Genomic DNA, 16,655 nt, shown 5'->3' with positions numbered 1-16,655 from the left:
GTCCCACTGTGACCTTGCCAGTCCACTGAGTGCTGGTCACGTTCACGTGTGTTTGCCTGTGAGCAGGTGAGCTCTGTCGTGTTAGTACAGTTGTTCTGGTTTAGACCATCGCTCCCCCAACCCGAGGCTGTAAATGTCTCAGGTACAATCATCTTAGTTCCTTTGTGTGTCCGCCACCTACTGCTGTCCCCCAACACCTAAGTTCTCAGTGAAAACCTGGGGGTAACTAGCAGCCGATGCCACAGAAAGCCACCCATCGTCACAGAAACTAAGGCTTAAAATATCCAGAACATGAAGAGCCCAGACCAGATGCTGACGAGCCGCTGGGTGGAGTGACACACACCTGTGTTCTGGTTACTCAGAAGCCTGAGGCAGAACTCAGAGGTTCAGGCCAGCCTAGGTAACAGTGAGGCCCCCATCTTGAAGTTGAATAAATAAGTCAGTCAGCAAACTGATCTTTAATGTGTTGACCTGGAAGGCTTGCCTGCACTGTGGGCACGGACCACAGCTATTTACACAGATTCATCGTACAGTATTTACAGCAAGAGGCCAGACATACCATCAGTCCGGATAGTTAAAGAAAGGGCAAGAGAGCCAGGTGAGGAAGGACACGCTAACATCAAAGCAGAAACTCAAAAGTGTGGGGACAGAGAAGGGGCAGAGGGCAGGGAGTCTGGGGAGGGGACAAGGAAGGAGCAGCAGCCTGCAGTGGAGAGATTCACTGGGAGAGTTTGCTGGGACACGAAACTAAGCCTTGGAAATTATGGTGTGAAGGGGGAGGAAAATGCTACATGCTGCTTCAGAGAACAAAGAACACGGTGATTAGCACCTTACCACCCAAACGTACACTCCCTACCAAGAAGTCACTCTCCTTAAGTATCTAAACAGGGGGGTTAAGAAAGACAATTCTGCCGCACAGTGACAAATTCTTAACTAGACTCAAGTCAGATAAAGGGAAGAGAGCAGAGAGATTCTGGCAACGTGAGAGACCAACTGCACAGGCAGCTTCTGTTGACCTTCCCGCCTCGGCTTCGGCAAGGTTCTTCCCTTTGTCCCCAAGTGTCTGGATTTTAACTTCAGTCAGGGAGCGGATCAGGATGGTGCTGGCTCCTGGGGAACAATCTAAGATTCCATGTCACCAGCTCAGGCTCCCTCCTAGCCTGGACATAGTGTCAGGGCTTGAGTCGTAGCCAGGGACAGATCAGGGTGAGAATAGACAGAACAGAGGATATGAGGCCACACAGGCCCACGACCCCAGGGCCACAGCGCCACAGGCCTAGTCTGTCCAGTGGTATGAAGAGGTCACAGGCATTCCTGAGCACGTCCAGCAGAAGAGGGGGGTGACCCCTAAGAACACGAACCAGTAGCAGGATTCGGAGTTGAAATTTCAGAGCCAGTTGTGGCAGGGACCCTCCCGGAGTCCCTGGTCCCCCAGGTCCCCCAGTCTCAACTCCTACACCAGAAACCTTCATGCGCCTGCTGTAAGCCGAGGTCTCCTGCTCCATCAGTAGGCGAATCTCGTAAGCGTCACGGCTCAGATTCATGATGAGGGAAAACAAATAGTACCTGAGATACACAGGGCGGAAGCACGAGTTAGAAAAGGCACAGACAGCTACCCGCACATCCTATACAGTGTAAACATGCTCTTCATGTGTTCATGCAGAGGGATTCCGATGAGAACATCAGGAGTGAGCCACTGCTAGAAATGTCCATGCTGGACTGGTGCGACAGCCTCGTGGGTAAAGGCACTTGTCACCAAGCCTGAAGACCCAAGTTCAAACTCCAGAACCCACACGGAGGCTAGGGCTGACTTCCACAGACATACCACAGCACCCATACACCCAAAACAAATAAATAAATGCTTTTTTAAGTTAAAAATATGCCCTGCCTTAGAAGTGGTAGAGCTCAGTGGTAAGGGCATTTGCCTTGCATGCACAAGTCCTGAGTCCGGTGTCGGCAACACCAAGAAGTCCTTCCCTGAGGACAGTGCACGCGGCTCAGTAGTTCTGATACAGAAGGACATATGACCTCACCTATGTGTTCAACCTCAGCAGCCTAACTCACCAAGGTATGGAATAAAATGGTTGTCGCCATGACAGGAGGAGATGAGAAACAAGAAGATAATAGACAATGGGACAAACAGTCAGTTCTACAAAATCAATAGGTTCGTTCTGTCTAACGCACAGCATGGTGGCTATAGTTACTGTAACTGCATCATAAACTTGACATTTGCTAGATTGGTAGATCTCAGCTCAGGTGTTCTTATCATTAAAAAAAGATGACACCATGAATAGTAGTAGTACTGGAGAGGCGGAGGCAGGGGAATCACCTCTTCTTCTTCTTCTTCTTCTTCTTCTTCTTCTTCTTCTTCTTCTTCTTCTTCTTCTTCGTTTTTTTTTGTTGTTGTTGTTTGTTTGTTTTTGTTTTTCAAGACAGGGTTTTTCTCTGTGTAGCCTTGGCTGTCCTGGACTAGCTTTGTAGACCAGGCTGGCCTCAAACTCAGAGATCCACCTGCCTCTGCCTCCCGAGTGCTGGGATTAAAGGCATGCGCCACCACGCCCAGCTTAGGTTTGTTTTTTAAGAGTTCTTTATTTTTATTTTATGTACATAGTTGTTTTGCCAGTGTGTATTTCTGTGAACCAGTGTATGCAATGCCTATGGAAGGCAGAAGAGGGCATCAGATTCCCCTGGAACTGGAGTCACAGATGGTTCTGAGCTCCATGTTGGTGACGGGAATCGAACCCATGTGCTTTGCAAGAGCAGCCAGTGCTCTTAACCACTGATTCATTTCTCTAGACCCCTGCTTTAGTTTTGTTTTTTAAAATTAGTGCGTGGGGGGTGGTATATGTATGCCACTGCACATGTGTGGAGGTTGGAAGGACTCAGTTCCCCCCTCCTACCTTATGCTCTAGGGACTGAACTCAGGGCATCAGGATCACTCACTTTTAACCCATTGAATCATCTCAGAACTGGTGTAGTGGAAGCTCTGGTTTCTTTAACAACTCAGTTGTGTTACGTAAATATGTCTTTGTTTTGCTCCCAAGTGTGGGATCTAGGACTGCCTTAGTTTACCCACAGCTGATCACAGCCTCACGTGGCTTGGAGAAGGGCGTGGTCTTTGCCAGCTAGAGATTGTTTAACTCTGAGGCCTCCGAGAGGGTAAAGGGCCAGGGCTTTGAGAGAGATGGAGGAGGAAGAAGGTTGTTGGTTCTTCCAGCTGCTGCATTTGCTGTTGCTGGACTGCAGGACATCCTGATGACAAACATTATTTCCCTAAAGAACCTGATGACCCTAGCCAGCCGGAAGTAGCTAAGAGATCTACGCCCCGTCCCTTCTTTCTTTCCTACTTGTTGAGCGGTTGGAAGGGAGGTAGAGGCTAAAGGAACTCCAAATAAAATAGAGTTTAAAAAAATAGCACTTCTGGGTGCGGTGGCACACGCCTTTAATCCCAGCACTAGGGAGGCAGAGGCAGGTGGATCGTTGTGAGTTCAAGGCCAGTCTGGTCTACAAAGCAAGTCCAGGACAGTCAAGACTACACAGAGAAACCCTGTCTCAAAAAAAAAAAAATAGCCCCAACACACTGGTCAAATTATTTGTTTTAATAACTGGCTCCCTTACTGCACTGTAATGAGCCTTGGCTTCTTTTATCTTTTTAAATTTATTTGTTTTATTCATCGCTATTATATGTAGTTGTGTGTGTGTGTGTGTGTGTGTGTGTGTGTGTGAAAGAGAGAGAGAGAGAGAGAGAGAGAGAGAGAGAGAGAGAGAGATGGGGGGGCACAGCGCAATGGTATACATACTGAAGTCAAAGAAAAACTCTGAGGACTGGTTCTCTCCTTCCGCCTTTACGTAGGCTCCAGGGATCAAACTCCAATCGTCAGGTTTGCTTGCTTAGACTCACTGAGTCACCCTACGCTTTAAGTTTCAAGTGTGAGGCATCACACTTGTTTGGCTTTTGCCTAAGCTCCTGGCCCATAGTAAGAAACTAAGAAATGTTTTTGGAAAATGCAAGCACAGTGGCAGTGGTGCTTGTGTATGCAGCCCCAGACGCTAGAGTGGCTAAAGTAGGAGGCGTCTTTGGATCCAGGAAATCTGTACCAGCATGAGCAACATACCAAGACCCCCATCTCTTTCACATGTGGGGGTGCACATATTCATTGGTATGTATGCACATGTGTGCACATGCATGTGGAGCCCAGAGTTCAGCCTTGGGGCCACTCCTCAGGTGCAGTTCAGCCTTGCGGCCACTCCTCAGGTGCTGTCCACCTTGTTTTTGAGGCAGGATTTCTCCTCTGGCCTGGAACTTGCTCATTATCCTAGGCTGGCTGACCAGAGAGCACCTACACACTGGTCTAATTATTTGTTTTAATAACAGGCTCCCTTACTACACAGTAATGACTCAGTGGTTAAAAGCACCAGCTGTTCTTCCATAGGACCTGGGTTCTGGGAATCAGAGCCTACATGACAGTCATCTGTAGCTCCAGTTCTGATGCCATCTTTTGTCCTCTGCCAGCACCAGGCACTCACATGGTGCACAGACACACATGCAGACAAAATATTCATACACACAGAGTGAAATATTAAATGTTACACACACACACACACACACACACACACACACACAGAATGTTATATACATTCTGCAAGCTATGCAAAATGGAGGCTACCAACCTGAAGGAACGCTGCGCCCACTTTTCCTGGTCCACACGGGGAGCTAGCCCAGACTTTCCAGCCCACAGAACGTTGTCACAGGCAAAGTACAAGGCTCGGTTGAGGTGACTAACAGTGATGCAGAGCCTCAGGACACCATCCGAGAGGTGCACAGCTCTCTTCGCTGACTCAAGGGCACCTGCCGAGTCACCCAGGCGCAGCACTTGTGCAGAACAGTAAGGGATTTGAAGTAGAGAGGCAGGCGGTGGGGCAGAGAAGAAAAGGAAAAACAAAAAGAGTGAGCCAGCAATAATAGCATACAATAAGAAAGAGTAAAAAATATTTTGTTCTTTTTTAACTTCACATTGTAATTAAATTTTTTGTGAAGTTTAGTTTTGACTTGCTCCCTTCTCTCCAGTCAGTGCTACCTCCCTTACACCTGCTCTCTTATGTCAACTGGAGGTACACAGAGGAGGGCCAAATGACAGCAAACTGGCAGAAAGGGAAAATATATTAAGGAGAGGAAATGGGCTGATAGCTGAATATAAGTATGGTTTACTTACGCTTTCTTCCAAGGCTCAGATGCCCCTCCAGTAGTCGGATCTGTTTCTGTAGCTCAGGGCTGGCCCCGTGTCTCTGCAAAGCATGGCCAAGGAGGGAACAGGCGTATTGCGCAGCCCTGGAGGGGAGGACAGGCAAAGTAAAGGGCAGGCCTCTGGAACCTCTCTGACAAAAAACGTCCCCCAGCGGGCTGGTGGGGAGAGGACCGGGGTTCCACTCCCAGCACCCACATGGTAGCTCACAACTGTCTTTAACTTCAGTTCCAGGGGATCCATCACCTTCCTCTGCCCTCTGCAGGCACCAGACAGCACATTACACACTTGGAGACAAAACACTCGGACAAATCATAAATTTGAAAACAAGAACTCCTCCAGGAACATTTCCTCTTTTTCATACCAGTATCTTCTGGTTTTCCTCAAGGGCAGTGGAAGGGGGAAACTCGAGGGGAAAATAAAGCCTAGAAAGATGGTAGAGCGCACCATTTGGAGTTAGGGGAGTAAGAGTTTTGAAAATGGTGAGGCCTAAAGAGGTCAGTAAGCAGCGGGGCCCATCACAAGCGTCCACACGCGAATGTACACATGAAACACGACAGAGGAAGGGAGATCTAGGTGAAGGGCAGGTTATTCCCCCGGGTAGATGAGCTAGGAGATTAAGGTCCTTGAACTGAAAGGAAACCGAGGGAGAGGCTGGACAGCGCTGCTGCTAGGTGACAGCTGGTGAGAGGACACAGAACCGAGAGGATCGCCCCTCGTGCCGCCACAGCAGTGAGGAAACTGTTGCTCCCCGCGGACACTGTAACCCTGGGCGGCCTCCCCGCTGGCCATCTCGTGCCTCAGTTTCCCCATCTTCCCCGTGAGCAGGAAAGAATCATCTCACAACCCGCTGCAGACTGCGCCTCTCGGGCCGCGCGGGCCCCCGTAGCCACAGCTGACCCTTAGGGACCCCGTAGCGCGCCCGCCGCCACGCGGGAGCCTGCTCTGCCCTCCCGCCCTCCCGCCCGCGCCCCGCCGTCGGCCGCACCTACACAGCCGCTCCCGGGCTTGGCTCTGAGCGCTGAAGCGGACCCAGGCGTCCATGACAGCGGCAGCCCGGGCCCGCGGCGCCGCAGCACGCCTGCTTCCAGCCCCTAGTCACGCCTCCTGGGCGAGCAACGGGGCTTCGCGAGGGACAAACGGCGGCCGGAAAGCCGACCAGCGGGAGCCGGCCCCGAAGCGGAATCTCAGGACGCGAGGCAAGACCGAGGGTGCATTTCCGGCAGCTCACCCCTTCTTGGACCGTCTGCAGCTCCTAAGCTCGGCCCCGGGAGCGCACTCTGCTTTAAGGGGTGGAGCCTGCGGGAGCCCCGGGGCGCCCTAGGAAGCAGCGGAGGCACAAACCTCCCGCCCTAACCGGCTCAGCAGAAGCCAGTCCCACACTGATTGTCCAAGGGAAAGCGGGTGTGACGATATGCCGCTTGGCAACCTTCTCCCGAATAGCTGATAAAGAGTCCAGGGGCAGAATTAAGCGGACAAAGTTCCCAGGCCGCAGCACACCTTCCGGGACAGCAGTGCTGAAGGAGTGGAAATAAACGGTCAGATTCTCATCCTCGAGGAGCAGCAGTGCCCGAATGGGCATCACCATTACGCTCTGCGTTACTTTGCTGGAAGAGGCCTGGCGGTGCAGTGGTCAGCGACACCGCGGTTGGCACCAGCCAGCTCCACCCGCCTCCCAGCCTCACTTTCTTGACTCATTTAGCCGCTGCCAACTTACCGGCGTCTTCTGCGGTCATGCCCCTAGCATATTGCTACCTGAAATATTCTTGTCCAGTGTCTGGTTGGAGATATCGCATGTTAGACACCCATGTCTCTAAAAACTGACATGTGGGTAGGGGCCTTCCTGCCTGGAAACCATCTGCTTTCTTCCAGTGCTCAGGTGGAAGGTGGGAACGAAATGTTTGGGGGAGACCTGGTTTCTTGCTTGCCTCGCCCTAGGAGAACAGGTTGTCAGGGCTCCGGGAAGGGCTGAATTTGGCTACACGCTAGGTGCCTAGGCTGCAAACTTCGCTGCCACTAGCCGTGAACCCTCAGGCATGGAGGCTGCCATTTCCCTCGAAGTTAGTATGATTATGAGGCAGAGGCAGGAGAGTGCTGAAAGTTTAAAGCCATCTTAATTTATCTACAGAATTGCATACAGTCCAGCCAGAGCTAACGTACTGAGACCGACTTTAGTGCACAGGCACTGGCTTGGTGGCAAAGAGTACTGGTGCTCTTTCCGTGGACTGAAGGGCAGCTCACAGCTGTCTGTGACTCCAGTCCAGGGCATCCGATGCTCTCTTCCGGCACTTACGTTCATATCAGGCTGGCATTCACACAAGTAAATGTCTTTTTAAAGCAGTGTCCTAATAACTACATCTGTATCTCTTCCCTGAGGCTCTAGGGATATTGGTAGAGAAAAACTCCAGGGCCGAGAAAGACATTGTGCAGCCCAAGAATCTATGAGGGCGACCCTAGGTAAGACTCCTAGCAATGGGGCACATAGAGCCTGAACCTACTATCCCCTGTAATCAGGCAAGACTTCCAGTGCTACACCAACCCAGCCACAAACCCTTCAACCTACAATTTGTCCTGCCTACAAGAAGTGCTGGGATAAAGGTGGCTCAGAAGTTGTGGGAGTGGCCAGCCAATGGCTGGTCCACCTTGAGACCCATGCCATGAGAGGGAGCCCACCCCTGACACTGCCCCGAGGGGAGCCCACCCCTGACACTGCTGAGAGGAAGCCCACCCCTGACACTGCCCCGGGAGCCCAGAGACCGAGGATAGGATCAAATCTGATGGGGAGAAGGTGGGAACGGTGAGTCCTCCCGATACTCTGCTTCATCCAGCAACTGATGTGAACGGATGCAAGACCCAGAGCCAAACACTAGGTGGAGCTCGGGAACCCTGCTGAAAGGGGAAGGAAGGATTGTAGGAGCCAGAGGGGTCAAGGACACAAGGAAACCACCGAATCAATTTACCGTGCCTCATGGGAGCTAACAGATACTCAACTGCCAAGCAAGGAGCCTGCAATGGGATTGACCTTGGCTCTCTGCACATCTGTTACAGCTGTGTAGTTTGCTCTTCGTGTGGGACCGCAACTCTGTCGCCTCCTTCTACTGGGCTGCCTTGTCCTGCCTTAATAGGAGAGGAGGTGCCTAGTCTTACTGCAACTTGATGTGCCATGGCTGGCTGATATCCATGGAAGGCCTGCTCTTTTCTGAAGAGAAACTGGAGAAATGGATGGGAGTGGGGGTAGTGGTGGGGTGGGAGGAGGGAGGGGAGGGGAAACCAATCAGGATGTAAAAAAAATAAAAATAAAAATAAAGAAGAAGAAAAAAATATAAATAAGGGGGAGGGGGGGAGTCAGCAGGCATAGCGACTTTAACCCCAGCACTTAGGAGTCAGAAACAGATCTGAATCTGAGGCCAGGTCTACAGAGCAGATTTCAGAAGAGCCATGGCAACGTAGAAAACCCTGTCTCAAAGAACAGAACAGAAAGTCTGGCTGGAGGGTTGAGGATCACCTGGGTTCAATGCCCTCACACACGTGGGCTCACAACCATCTGTAACCCCAGTTCCACGGGATCCAACAGCCCCCTCACACCTCAGCAGGTACCAGGCAGCATGTGGTACACAGGCGTAAAGCAAAACACCCAGACACATAAAACCTTTTTTAAAAAGTGAAATTTAGAGCTTTGGGTTAACCTTTGTGGTTTTTATTCCACTCAAGAAAAAATGTCAGATTCAAATGCACGCCTGGCCACATTAAGAGTTAAAAATGGAATGTGGGGGGGCTAGAGAGATGGCTCAGGGATTAAGAGCACTGACTGCTCCTCCTAGAGGTCCTGAGTTCAATTCCCAGCAACCACATGGTGGCTCACAACCATCTATAATGTCATCTGATGTCCTCTTCTGGCCTGCAGGTATACAAACAGGCAGAACACTGTATATATAATAAATAAATCTTTAAAAAAACAGAATGGAATGTGGGCCGGGCACGGTGGCACACACCTGTAATCCCAGCACTCGGGAGGCAGAGGTAGCCTGATCTACAAAGGGAGTCCAGGACAGCTAGGGCTACACAGAGGCCAGGCTGGCCTCGAACTCACAAAGTCCGCCTGCCTCTGCCTGTGCCACCACGCCCAGCTTCTCTAACTCACTCTTTTGAAGTCCGGGGAGAACTTTTCTGAGGTAAGAGATGGAGGGTGGGCTAGGTCACAGGTAGCTGTGTTTATCCTGAGGCAAGTGGAGACACTAAAAGGTGGAGGGTGACATAATAAGCTTGTGGTTTTTACTCTGATTTTATAGCTATTAAAATTAGGCACTGTGGCCCATGCCTGTAATCCCAGCACACTGGAGGCAGAGGCAAAAGGATCAATGACTAGCCTAGGCTATGTGGTGAATTCCAGGTCAGCCAAGGTGATACAGCCAGACCTCATCATTAAAAACCCAAAGGTTTAATCCCCAAATCATAAAATCAGAAATGTAACACAAGCCTGCCTGTTTTGCACCAATATCAATGACCCAGCACTGGAGGAAAATGTACTAAGATAGCTGAGTTCCATGCTTGCTGAAGCTAAAGACCTTGCTTAAAAACAGCAGCACCAACAGCAGTAAAAGCCTGACCATAGTTCTAAAGCAGAAAAATATTAGACATCCCTACCACCACCATAAAAACTAACCCTAGGACTGGAGTTGGACCAGTGTTTAAGAGCACTGGCTGCTCTTCCAGAGGACATGGATTGAATCCCCCCATCCACATGGCAGCTCACAACCATCTGCAACTCCAGTCCCAGGGCATCTGGAGCCCTGCTGTAACCTCTTCCTGCACCAGGAACACATGGTGTACAAATACACATGCAGGCAAAACACTGGGGGGCGGGGGGGGGGGGGAGAGCACTGATAAATATTAGAAAACAAAACTGCTGGTCAAGGGTGGCACACGCCTTTAATCCCAGAATTTGGGAGGAAGAGGCAGGTTGGTCTCTGTGACTTCGAGGTCAGCCTGGTCTACACAGCAAGTTAGTTCCAGGGCTACACAAGAGAAAAGTGTATGATATATATATATTCAAGTGAACATAAATTAATCTTTTATGATATAAAGAACTACATCAGGAAGAGCAAGAAGTTGCTTATTTCTGTAAGCTCAAGTTAAAAGGAGGGTTTCTACTGTACATGATTAAGTTCTTCAGGAAAAAGGAAGGGCGGCCATACATCAGTGAGTTTTCCCTCTTTCCACTTCCTGTTTCCCAAGACAAGCCTTCATACGCCCCAGTCAGACCTCCAACTGGCTCCGTGGCTGAGGAGGGCCTGAGCTTACGCTTCTTTAGCCTTCCTTCACCTCCGAAGTGCGTGCTAGGATTGCAGGCAGGGCCACCGTGCCCATTTTGGCAGTGTGTGTGCATACAAGGCAGGCATTCTAACTGAACCCCATCCCTAGCCCCTTATGAGCTATTTTTATACTTCTCAAAGCAGAAAGACCATCCAGAAACACAAGGACCCAAGATAAAAGGACCTTTCAGCTAGTTCAGAGCAGCAGGTCATAGCCAAGCAGCTCATCCGAAGTCTCTCTGGCTGATGCTAATTTACTAGTTGGTCCTCAAGTCCCTCATGCTTGCTCGGCTCACTCCTCCAAATACCTCGGGAAATTTAGAAATCTGAGAACCAGGCTTATCTTTTGCCAAACTAACAGTTATTCAATCTACACTACCAGAAAGAACCAAGGCACCCTAACTAAACTAAAATACATTCTTAACCAATTTTTTCCAAAACCCCCAATTTACCAAAGGAAGGGAAAGGCAGCCAATAGCATTTGTAAAAAAATGTTAAGTTTAATATTTGCCATTAAGCAATGGGGAGACAAAGATAGGAGCATCTCACGCCTGAGGACAGTACGGGCCACATAGTGACCTTAGAATTCAAAACAACAAAAGCAATACAAAGTTACTACAGACATACTAGAAAAGTCATTTCAGCTAAAAAACAAAACAAAAACAACAAAAAACTGATAAGGGATAGCCCCCCCCCTTTTTTTTTTGGAGACAGGGTCTCTCTTATATAGTCCTGGCTATCCTAGAATTCTCTCTATAGACCAGGCTGGATTTGATCTCAGAGATCAGCCAGCCTCTGCCTCCAAGGGCTGGGATTGAAGATGTGCATATTTTTACATAGTATTCAAGCTGGTTTTCTTTCATATTGTAGGCCCTAACAAACTTCATGTTCAGCACCATATTCAAGGTAGTACTGGCTGAGCATCGCAAAGCCATGTTTTAATTCTACAGACCACATAAACGGGGTATCATGGTCCAAACCTAGAATCTTAGCACCTGGGAGACAAGTATCCAAAGTTCAAGGTCACTCTTAACACAAAGAGTTCAAGGCCAGCCAGGGCCACACAAGATGCTATTCAACAGAAAAGCAAAAGTGACACTAATATACAATTGCTCACAAGAGTCTGTAAGAATCATTCCTTAATGCCATAATGCTGAGCAGCCTCCTTGAGCCTTTCTAGAAACTCAGAATTCCACTCCAGGCACAAGTGTCTTCACAACGACTCGTAAGAGTTGTTCAGAGAACCAAGAAATAATTTTAAGTGTACAAAAACAAAATGAACATTTATTTTTTTTTAACTCAAAACACAACTAAGTGGATAGGGCAAGACATTAAATATAAACACAAGTCTACCCTAGCCCTATTTATCCAAGGCAGGATAACCAAATGGACTCGAAATGAGACCAGCTGGCCAACAAATGATCTATCAACGGCGTCTCCGGTCTGGACTCCTGCTTCGTCTTCGGCCACCTCTAAGAAAAATAGGGGGGGAAAGCCATCAGAGGAAATATACAATATCCTTATTATTCTAAGAGAAATGTTTTCCCGCCCCCATCTTACCTCCTCTTGCCCTTTGGTGGACCGCGAACAAAACACCAGTCGACACTGATTGGCTGTCCCATCAAGTCTTGACCATTCAGTCCCTCCATGGCAGCCTGAGCCTCTTTGTATGTTTCATACTCTACTAGCGTGTACCCCTGGGGAAAAATATCAAACTTTACTCCACCAACCACCAAGCACCCTCTTCTATAAACTGGAACTGCATACTTAGAAAACTTACCAGCTCTACACCTCAAGAAGCACATCACACACACAAACATGGCCACGCTGCTTCTATCTCTCTCTTGTGGGCAACAAAACCCACTCCTAATGCCACCCACCTGTTCCCTTTCTTGGCCAGCCACAACAAACACAAAATAACCACCAACATATCTAAGTTGTGAGCGAAGGAAGCAAGAAAATCTACCTTCAGGTATCCCGTACGCCTGTCCAAATTAAGGTGGATGTTTTTTATTTCCCCATATTCGGCGAATTTGTCATGGATGTCTTCCTCAGTTGCTTCTTCGTGGACTCCAGTGACAAAGAGAATCCAACCTTCAACAGCTGCAGAGTAAGAAGAGCTTGTATGAGCACAGACAACATGGCATCACACTCTTGCAATCCCAGCACTCGGGAGGCTGAGGCAGGCAGAGTTCTGAGGCCAGCCGGTCTACAGAGTGAGTCCAGGACAGCCAGGGCTACACAAAGAAACCCTATCTCCAAAAACAAAAAAACCCAGTACTCAGGAGACAGAAGCAGGCAGATTTCTGAGTTTGAGGCCATCCTGGTCTACATAGCAAGTTCCAGGCCATCTAGGGTTACACAGTGAGAATCTGTATCAAAAACAAACAAAAAACCTTTAAAAATGGCAAGGCGTGGTGTGGAAGAACTTTAATCCCAGCACTTGAGAGGCAGAGGCAGATGGATCCTGTTCCCCACAAAAAGAGTTCAGGACAGCCAGAACTGTCACACAAGGAAACCCTGTCTCAAAAAACAAAACAAAAACAAAAAACTAGAAAAGAAAAATTCCAAGCAGAATGGCAGTAAGCAATGACTTGGGATCGCCAACACATACCGACTCCCCACAAACCCTATTTACTCACAGCGTTGCGGTCCTGGTTCATCGCCGTCCTGTTCCACACTGTCATAATCCTCCCGCATCCGCGCCCGGGACCCCTCTTCTAAAAGAAGACGTACCAGATCACCGAAAACTGTCCTCCAAATGTGTTCCCATCGGACCCAAAATTCGCGGACCATTAGACCACCCTATCCTGCTCCCCACACTCACCGGAGCCAAAGCCGCGGCCCTTCCGTTTCTTCGCTTTTTCTTTTAGTTTGTGGATGCTTTCTAGAGTTCCAGATGAGAAAATGAGAAGTCACAAAAACAAGAGACATTTTTTTTTAAACTGTCTTGTTCCCAAGACGACGTGGGAGCACATAACCCGGACTCCAGCTTCGGGCCCTTCCCGGTTCCGCCCAGAATTCCTGCCCAAGGGGGAGGAGCCTATTTGTTCGAGACCCGGTTCGCGGGCCCTCGCCCGAGGAAGACTCCTGCTCTCGCACGCTCCTCTCGCACCTTCCCCTCTCCCCGCTGCCGCCTCCACTCTCCTCACCGTCCCCATCTTCATCCATGGCGAAATCCTCGCCCCCGGCCTCGTGAAGATCCAGCACGTCCGCCATCTTGCCTCTCCCCGAGCTCTCGTCTGTGCCGCTGGGAGCTAAGCACCACGGGAAACTGTCGCAGAGTGCAGACGTCACCAGTCAGGCCGACCAATCCAAACTTGGCTCCAAGTCCCGCCCTCGGCACCGTGAACATTTGCAGACGCTGCCTGCCGGGCTCTCAAGTGGAGCTGGAAACCTGGCGTGGCTGAGCGCTTCTAACTACAGCACCCGGGAGCATGGCTGGATCACTTTGAGTTCCGGGCCAGCCAAGGCCACATAGTTTGTCACTGGGTTTGGTTTGGTTTTTCGAGACAGGGTCTCTCTGTGTAGCCTTGGCTGTCCTGGCCTCACTTTGTAGACCAGGCTGGCCTCGAACTCACAGCGATCCACCTGCCTCTGCCTCCCGAGTGCTGGGATTAAAAGCCTGAGCCACCACCGCCCGGCCTTGTGGGGTTTTGTTGTTTTCTGTTTTGTTTTGTTGTTTTGTTTTTATACAGGGTCTCATTAAGTAGCCCTGGTTTGCCTCGAAATCACAGCTATCCACCTATATCCACCTTCTTCGTGCTGGGATTAAAAGTGTGTGCCACCGCGCCGGGCTCGGAGGTTACAGAGTGAGATCATTTCTCAAAAAATATGAAACAGGAGCCGGGCATGATAGTGCACGCCTTTAATCCCAGCACTCAGGGGTAGGGTTAGGGAGGCAGAGGCAGGCTAATTTCTGTGAGTTCGAGGCCAGCCTGGTCTTAAAGCTGAGTCCAGGACAGCCAAGGCTACACAAAGAAACACTGTCTTGGAAAACCAAAATAAAAAATAAAGTAAAATAAAATGGTGCCGGGATTGCTCCTAACAGCCATGTTTAACAGGCTGGGGCACAGCTGCCTTTGGACAAAGTCAAAGGTTGAATGGAGTCAGTGGGCTTTCTGTTTGTTTTTTGTTGTTGTTTTGTTTCGAGACAGGGTTTCTCTGTGTAGCCTTGGCTGTACTGGACTCACTTTGTAGACCAGGCTGGCCCGGAACTCATTGAGATCCACCTGCCTCTGCCTTCCAAGTGCTGGGAGTAAAGGTGTGCGCCACCATGCCCAGCTAGTGGTTTTCTCTTAAAACCTTCATCTAGCAGGAAATCCTAATGAAGCCATGTCAGTGTCCTTATTAGAGGTTTTCCTTCTCCCCACTTCATACTAGGAAATGGAAGCTGAATTAAATTTTTGTTGTTTTTAATCTCAAACAACGAGTACTGGTACTGAAGAGATGGGTCAGCCAGTAAAGGCTGTTTCTGCCGAGTCTGACATCCTGAGTTCAATGCCCGGCACCCACATGGTGGAAGGGAAGAAACGACTTTTGCAAGGTGTTCTCTGACCTCTACACGCTTGCAGTTGCACATGATGTAAACACACACACACACACACACACACATATGCACGCACGCGCACACACACACACACACGTAAGTTTTTCGGTTTTAAAATTAATACTAAAAATTACCTTAAAGCCGATATACTCTGAAGAAGCAAGCCGATCTTTATAGGAAGCATTACAAAAGAGAAAAAAAGGGGGTGGGGGAGGCTGGAGAGATGGCTCAGAGGTTAAGAGCACTGCCTGTTCTTCCAAAGGTCCCTGAGTTCAATTCCCAGCAACCACGTGGTGGCTCATGACAATTAGATCTGGTGCCTTCTTATGGCAGGCAAGCCCACATGTGGGCAAAATACTGTATAAATAATAAGTCTTTTATTTTTTTTAAGAGTTAAATGCTGGGTGATCATGGTGCACACCCTTAATTCCAGCACTCAGTAAACAGAGTCAGCTGGAGGTGGATCTCTGAGTTCAAGGCCAGCCAGGGCTACACAAAGAAACCCTGTCGCAAAATACCAAAAACAAAAAAATTAAATCGCCATTACCAGTTCAAAAGCTGCCCCTGGCATAGAATCTCTTTAGAAAATTTGTAGAGAATACAATTGAAGTTTCATTAGCCAGGCAGATAACAATATTTTGGTGGTGTTTTGAGACAGGTCTCACTGTCTCACTGGAACTGACAAAAATCTGCCTGCTTTGGCCTCTGGAGTGGTAGGATTAAAAGTGTGTCCCACCACAGTTAGTTTAATTTTTTTTTTTTTAAGTCTCCTGGAGCTGAGAGTATAGCCCATTTGCTAAGAGTGTTTGCTGTGAGATGCATGAAGCCCAGGTTTCATCTCAAGCACAAATAGACGAAAGGAAGAAGAGAGAGAAACATCAGAGCCTTAAAAACAGCAGCTTAACATCCTTGAAAGTACTATGGTGTGTAAGTCAGGGTTCTCTAGAGCCACAGAACTTACGGAATGAATCGCTCTCTCTTTCTACACACACATACACTCACTCACACAAATATATGGGATTTATGGAAATGACCTACAGGCTGCAATCCAAATAATCCAACAATGGCTGTGTACAGAAAGTCCAAGAATCTTGTAGTTGCTCAGTCCCACGAAGCTGGTGTCTCAGCTGGTCTTGTGTATATGCTCGAAAAAGTAGTCTCCAACACCAGAGAAAGCTAGGGCGAACAGGCAAAAAGCAAAAGCTTCCTTCTTCTATGTCTTTATATAGGCTTCCAGCAGAAGGTGAGGCCCAGATTAACAGTATGTCTCCACCCCTCGAGATTTGGGTTAAAGGTGTGTGTCTTCCTGCCTCAAAATCCCAATTAGAAGGCTGGAGAGGTGACTCAGAGGTTAAGAGCACTGTATGTTCTTCCAAAGGTCCTGAGTTCAGTTCCCAGCAAGCACATGGTGGCTCACAGCCATCTATAATGAGATCTGGTGCCCTCTTCTGACCTGCAGGTGTACATGCAGACAGACATTGTGTACATAATAAATAAGTAAATCTTTATAAAACAAAACCAGACCTGATCAGAGGTGTGTCTCCCTACCTA

At 48.9% G+C, this 16,655-nt stretch overlaps 3 protein-coding genes across 5 annotated transcripts in view; 1 reads left to right on the top strand and 2 right to left on the bottom strand.

Moving 5' to 3' along the window:
* Positions 1-16,655, top strand: part of POLR3GL (RNA polymerase III subunit GL) — a 102,365-nt gene that overhangs the window by 44,647 nt on the left and 41,063 nt on the right. The window lies entirely within an intron of this gene.
* Positions 440-6,435, bottom strand: PEX11B (peroxisomal biogenesis factor 11 beta). 2 transcript variants are annotated; one of them, XM_084769957.1, is made up of 4 exons: positions 6,232-6,435; positions 5,214-5,329; positions 4,672-4,873; positions 440-1,566 (listed from the first exon to the last, which is right to left on the bottom strand). In XM_084769957.1, the coding sequence occupies exons 1-4, from the start codon at positions 6,285-6,287 to the stop codon at positions 1,173-1,175; spliced, it is 768 nt and encodes a 255-aa protein (XP_084626083.1). In that variant the 5' UTR covers positions 6,288-6,435; the 3' UTR covers positions 440-1,172. The 2 variants fall into 2 exon arrangements, with proteins under 2 accessions (XP_084626083.1, XP_084626084.1); XM_084769958.1 differs by lacking the exon at positions 6,232-6,435 and adding an exon at positions 5,442-5,462.
* Positions 11,036-13,829, bottom strand: RBM8A (RNA binding motif protein 8A). Of its 2 annotated transcripts, none has more exons than XM_084769626.1 (6): positions 13,708-13,829; positions 13,383-13,442; positions 13,198-13,275; positions 12,522-12,658; positions 12,116-12,252; positions 11,036-12,027 (listed from the first exon to the last, which is right to left on the bottom strand). In XM_084769626.1, exons 1-6 carry the CDS (start codon positions 13,772-13,774, stop codon positions 11,982-11,984), a joined length of 525 nt encoding a protein of 174 aa, XP_084625752.1. In that variant the 5' UTR covers positions 13,775-13,829; the 3' UTR covers positions 11,036-11,981. The 2 variants fall into 2 exon arrangements, with proteins under 2 accessions (XP_084625752.1, XP_084625753.1); XM_084769627.1 differs by having other exon boundaries at positions 13,198-13,272.

Source organism: Acomys minous, assembly GCF_964271855.1.
Source record: "Acomys minous genome assembly, chromosome: 19".
Classification (NCBI taxonomy): domain Eukaryota; kingdom Metazoa; phylum Chordata; class Mammalia; order Rodentia; family Muridae; genus Acomys; species Acomys minous.
This window is presented reverse-complemented; position numbering and strand designations above follow the sequence as displayed.

Coding starts and splice junctions, on each gene's coding strand:
- PEX11B (XM_084769957.1), bottom strand. CDS start 6,287: ATGGACGCCTGGGTCCGCTTCAGCGCTCAGAGCCAAGCCCGGGAGCGG. Junction 5,330..6,231: donor GCCCGGGAGCGGCTGTGTAG/GTGCGGCCGACG, acceptor CCTCCCCTCCAG/GGCTGCGCAATACGCCTGTT. Junction 1,567..4,671: donor TGGGCGCAGCGTTCCTTCAG/GTTGGTAGCCTC, acceptor TGTGTATCTCAG/GTACTATTTGTTTTCCCTCA.
- RBM8A (XM_084769626.1), bottom strand. CDS start 13,774: ATGGCGGACGTGCTGGATCTTCACGAGGCCGGGGGCGAGGATTTCGCC. Junction 13,276..13,382: donor GGGCCGCGGCTTTGGCTCCG/GTGAGTGTGGGG, acceptor GTCTTCTTTTAG/AAGAGGGGTCCCGGGCGCGG. Junction 12,028..12,115: donor CCACCAAAGGGCAAGAGGAG/GTAAGATGGGGG, acceptor TATTTTTCTTAG/AGGTGGCCGAAGACGAAGCA.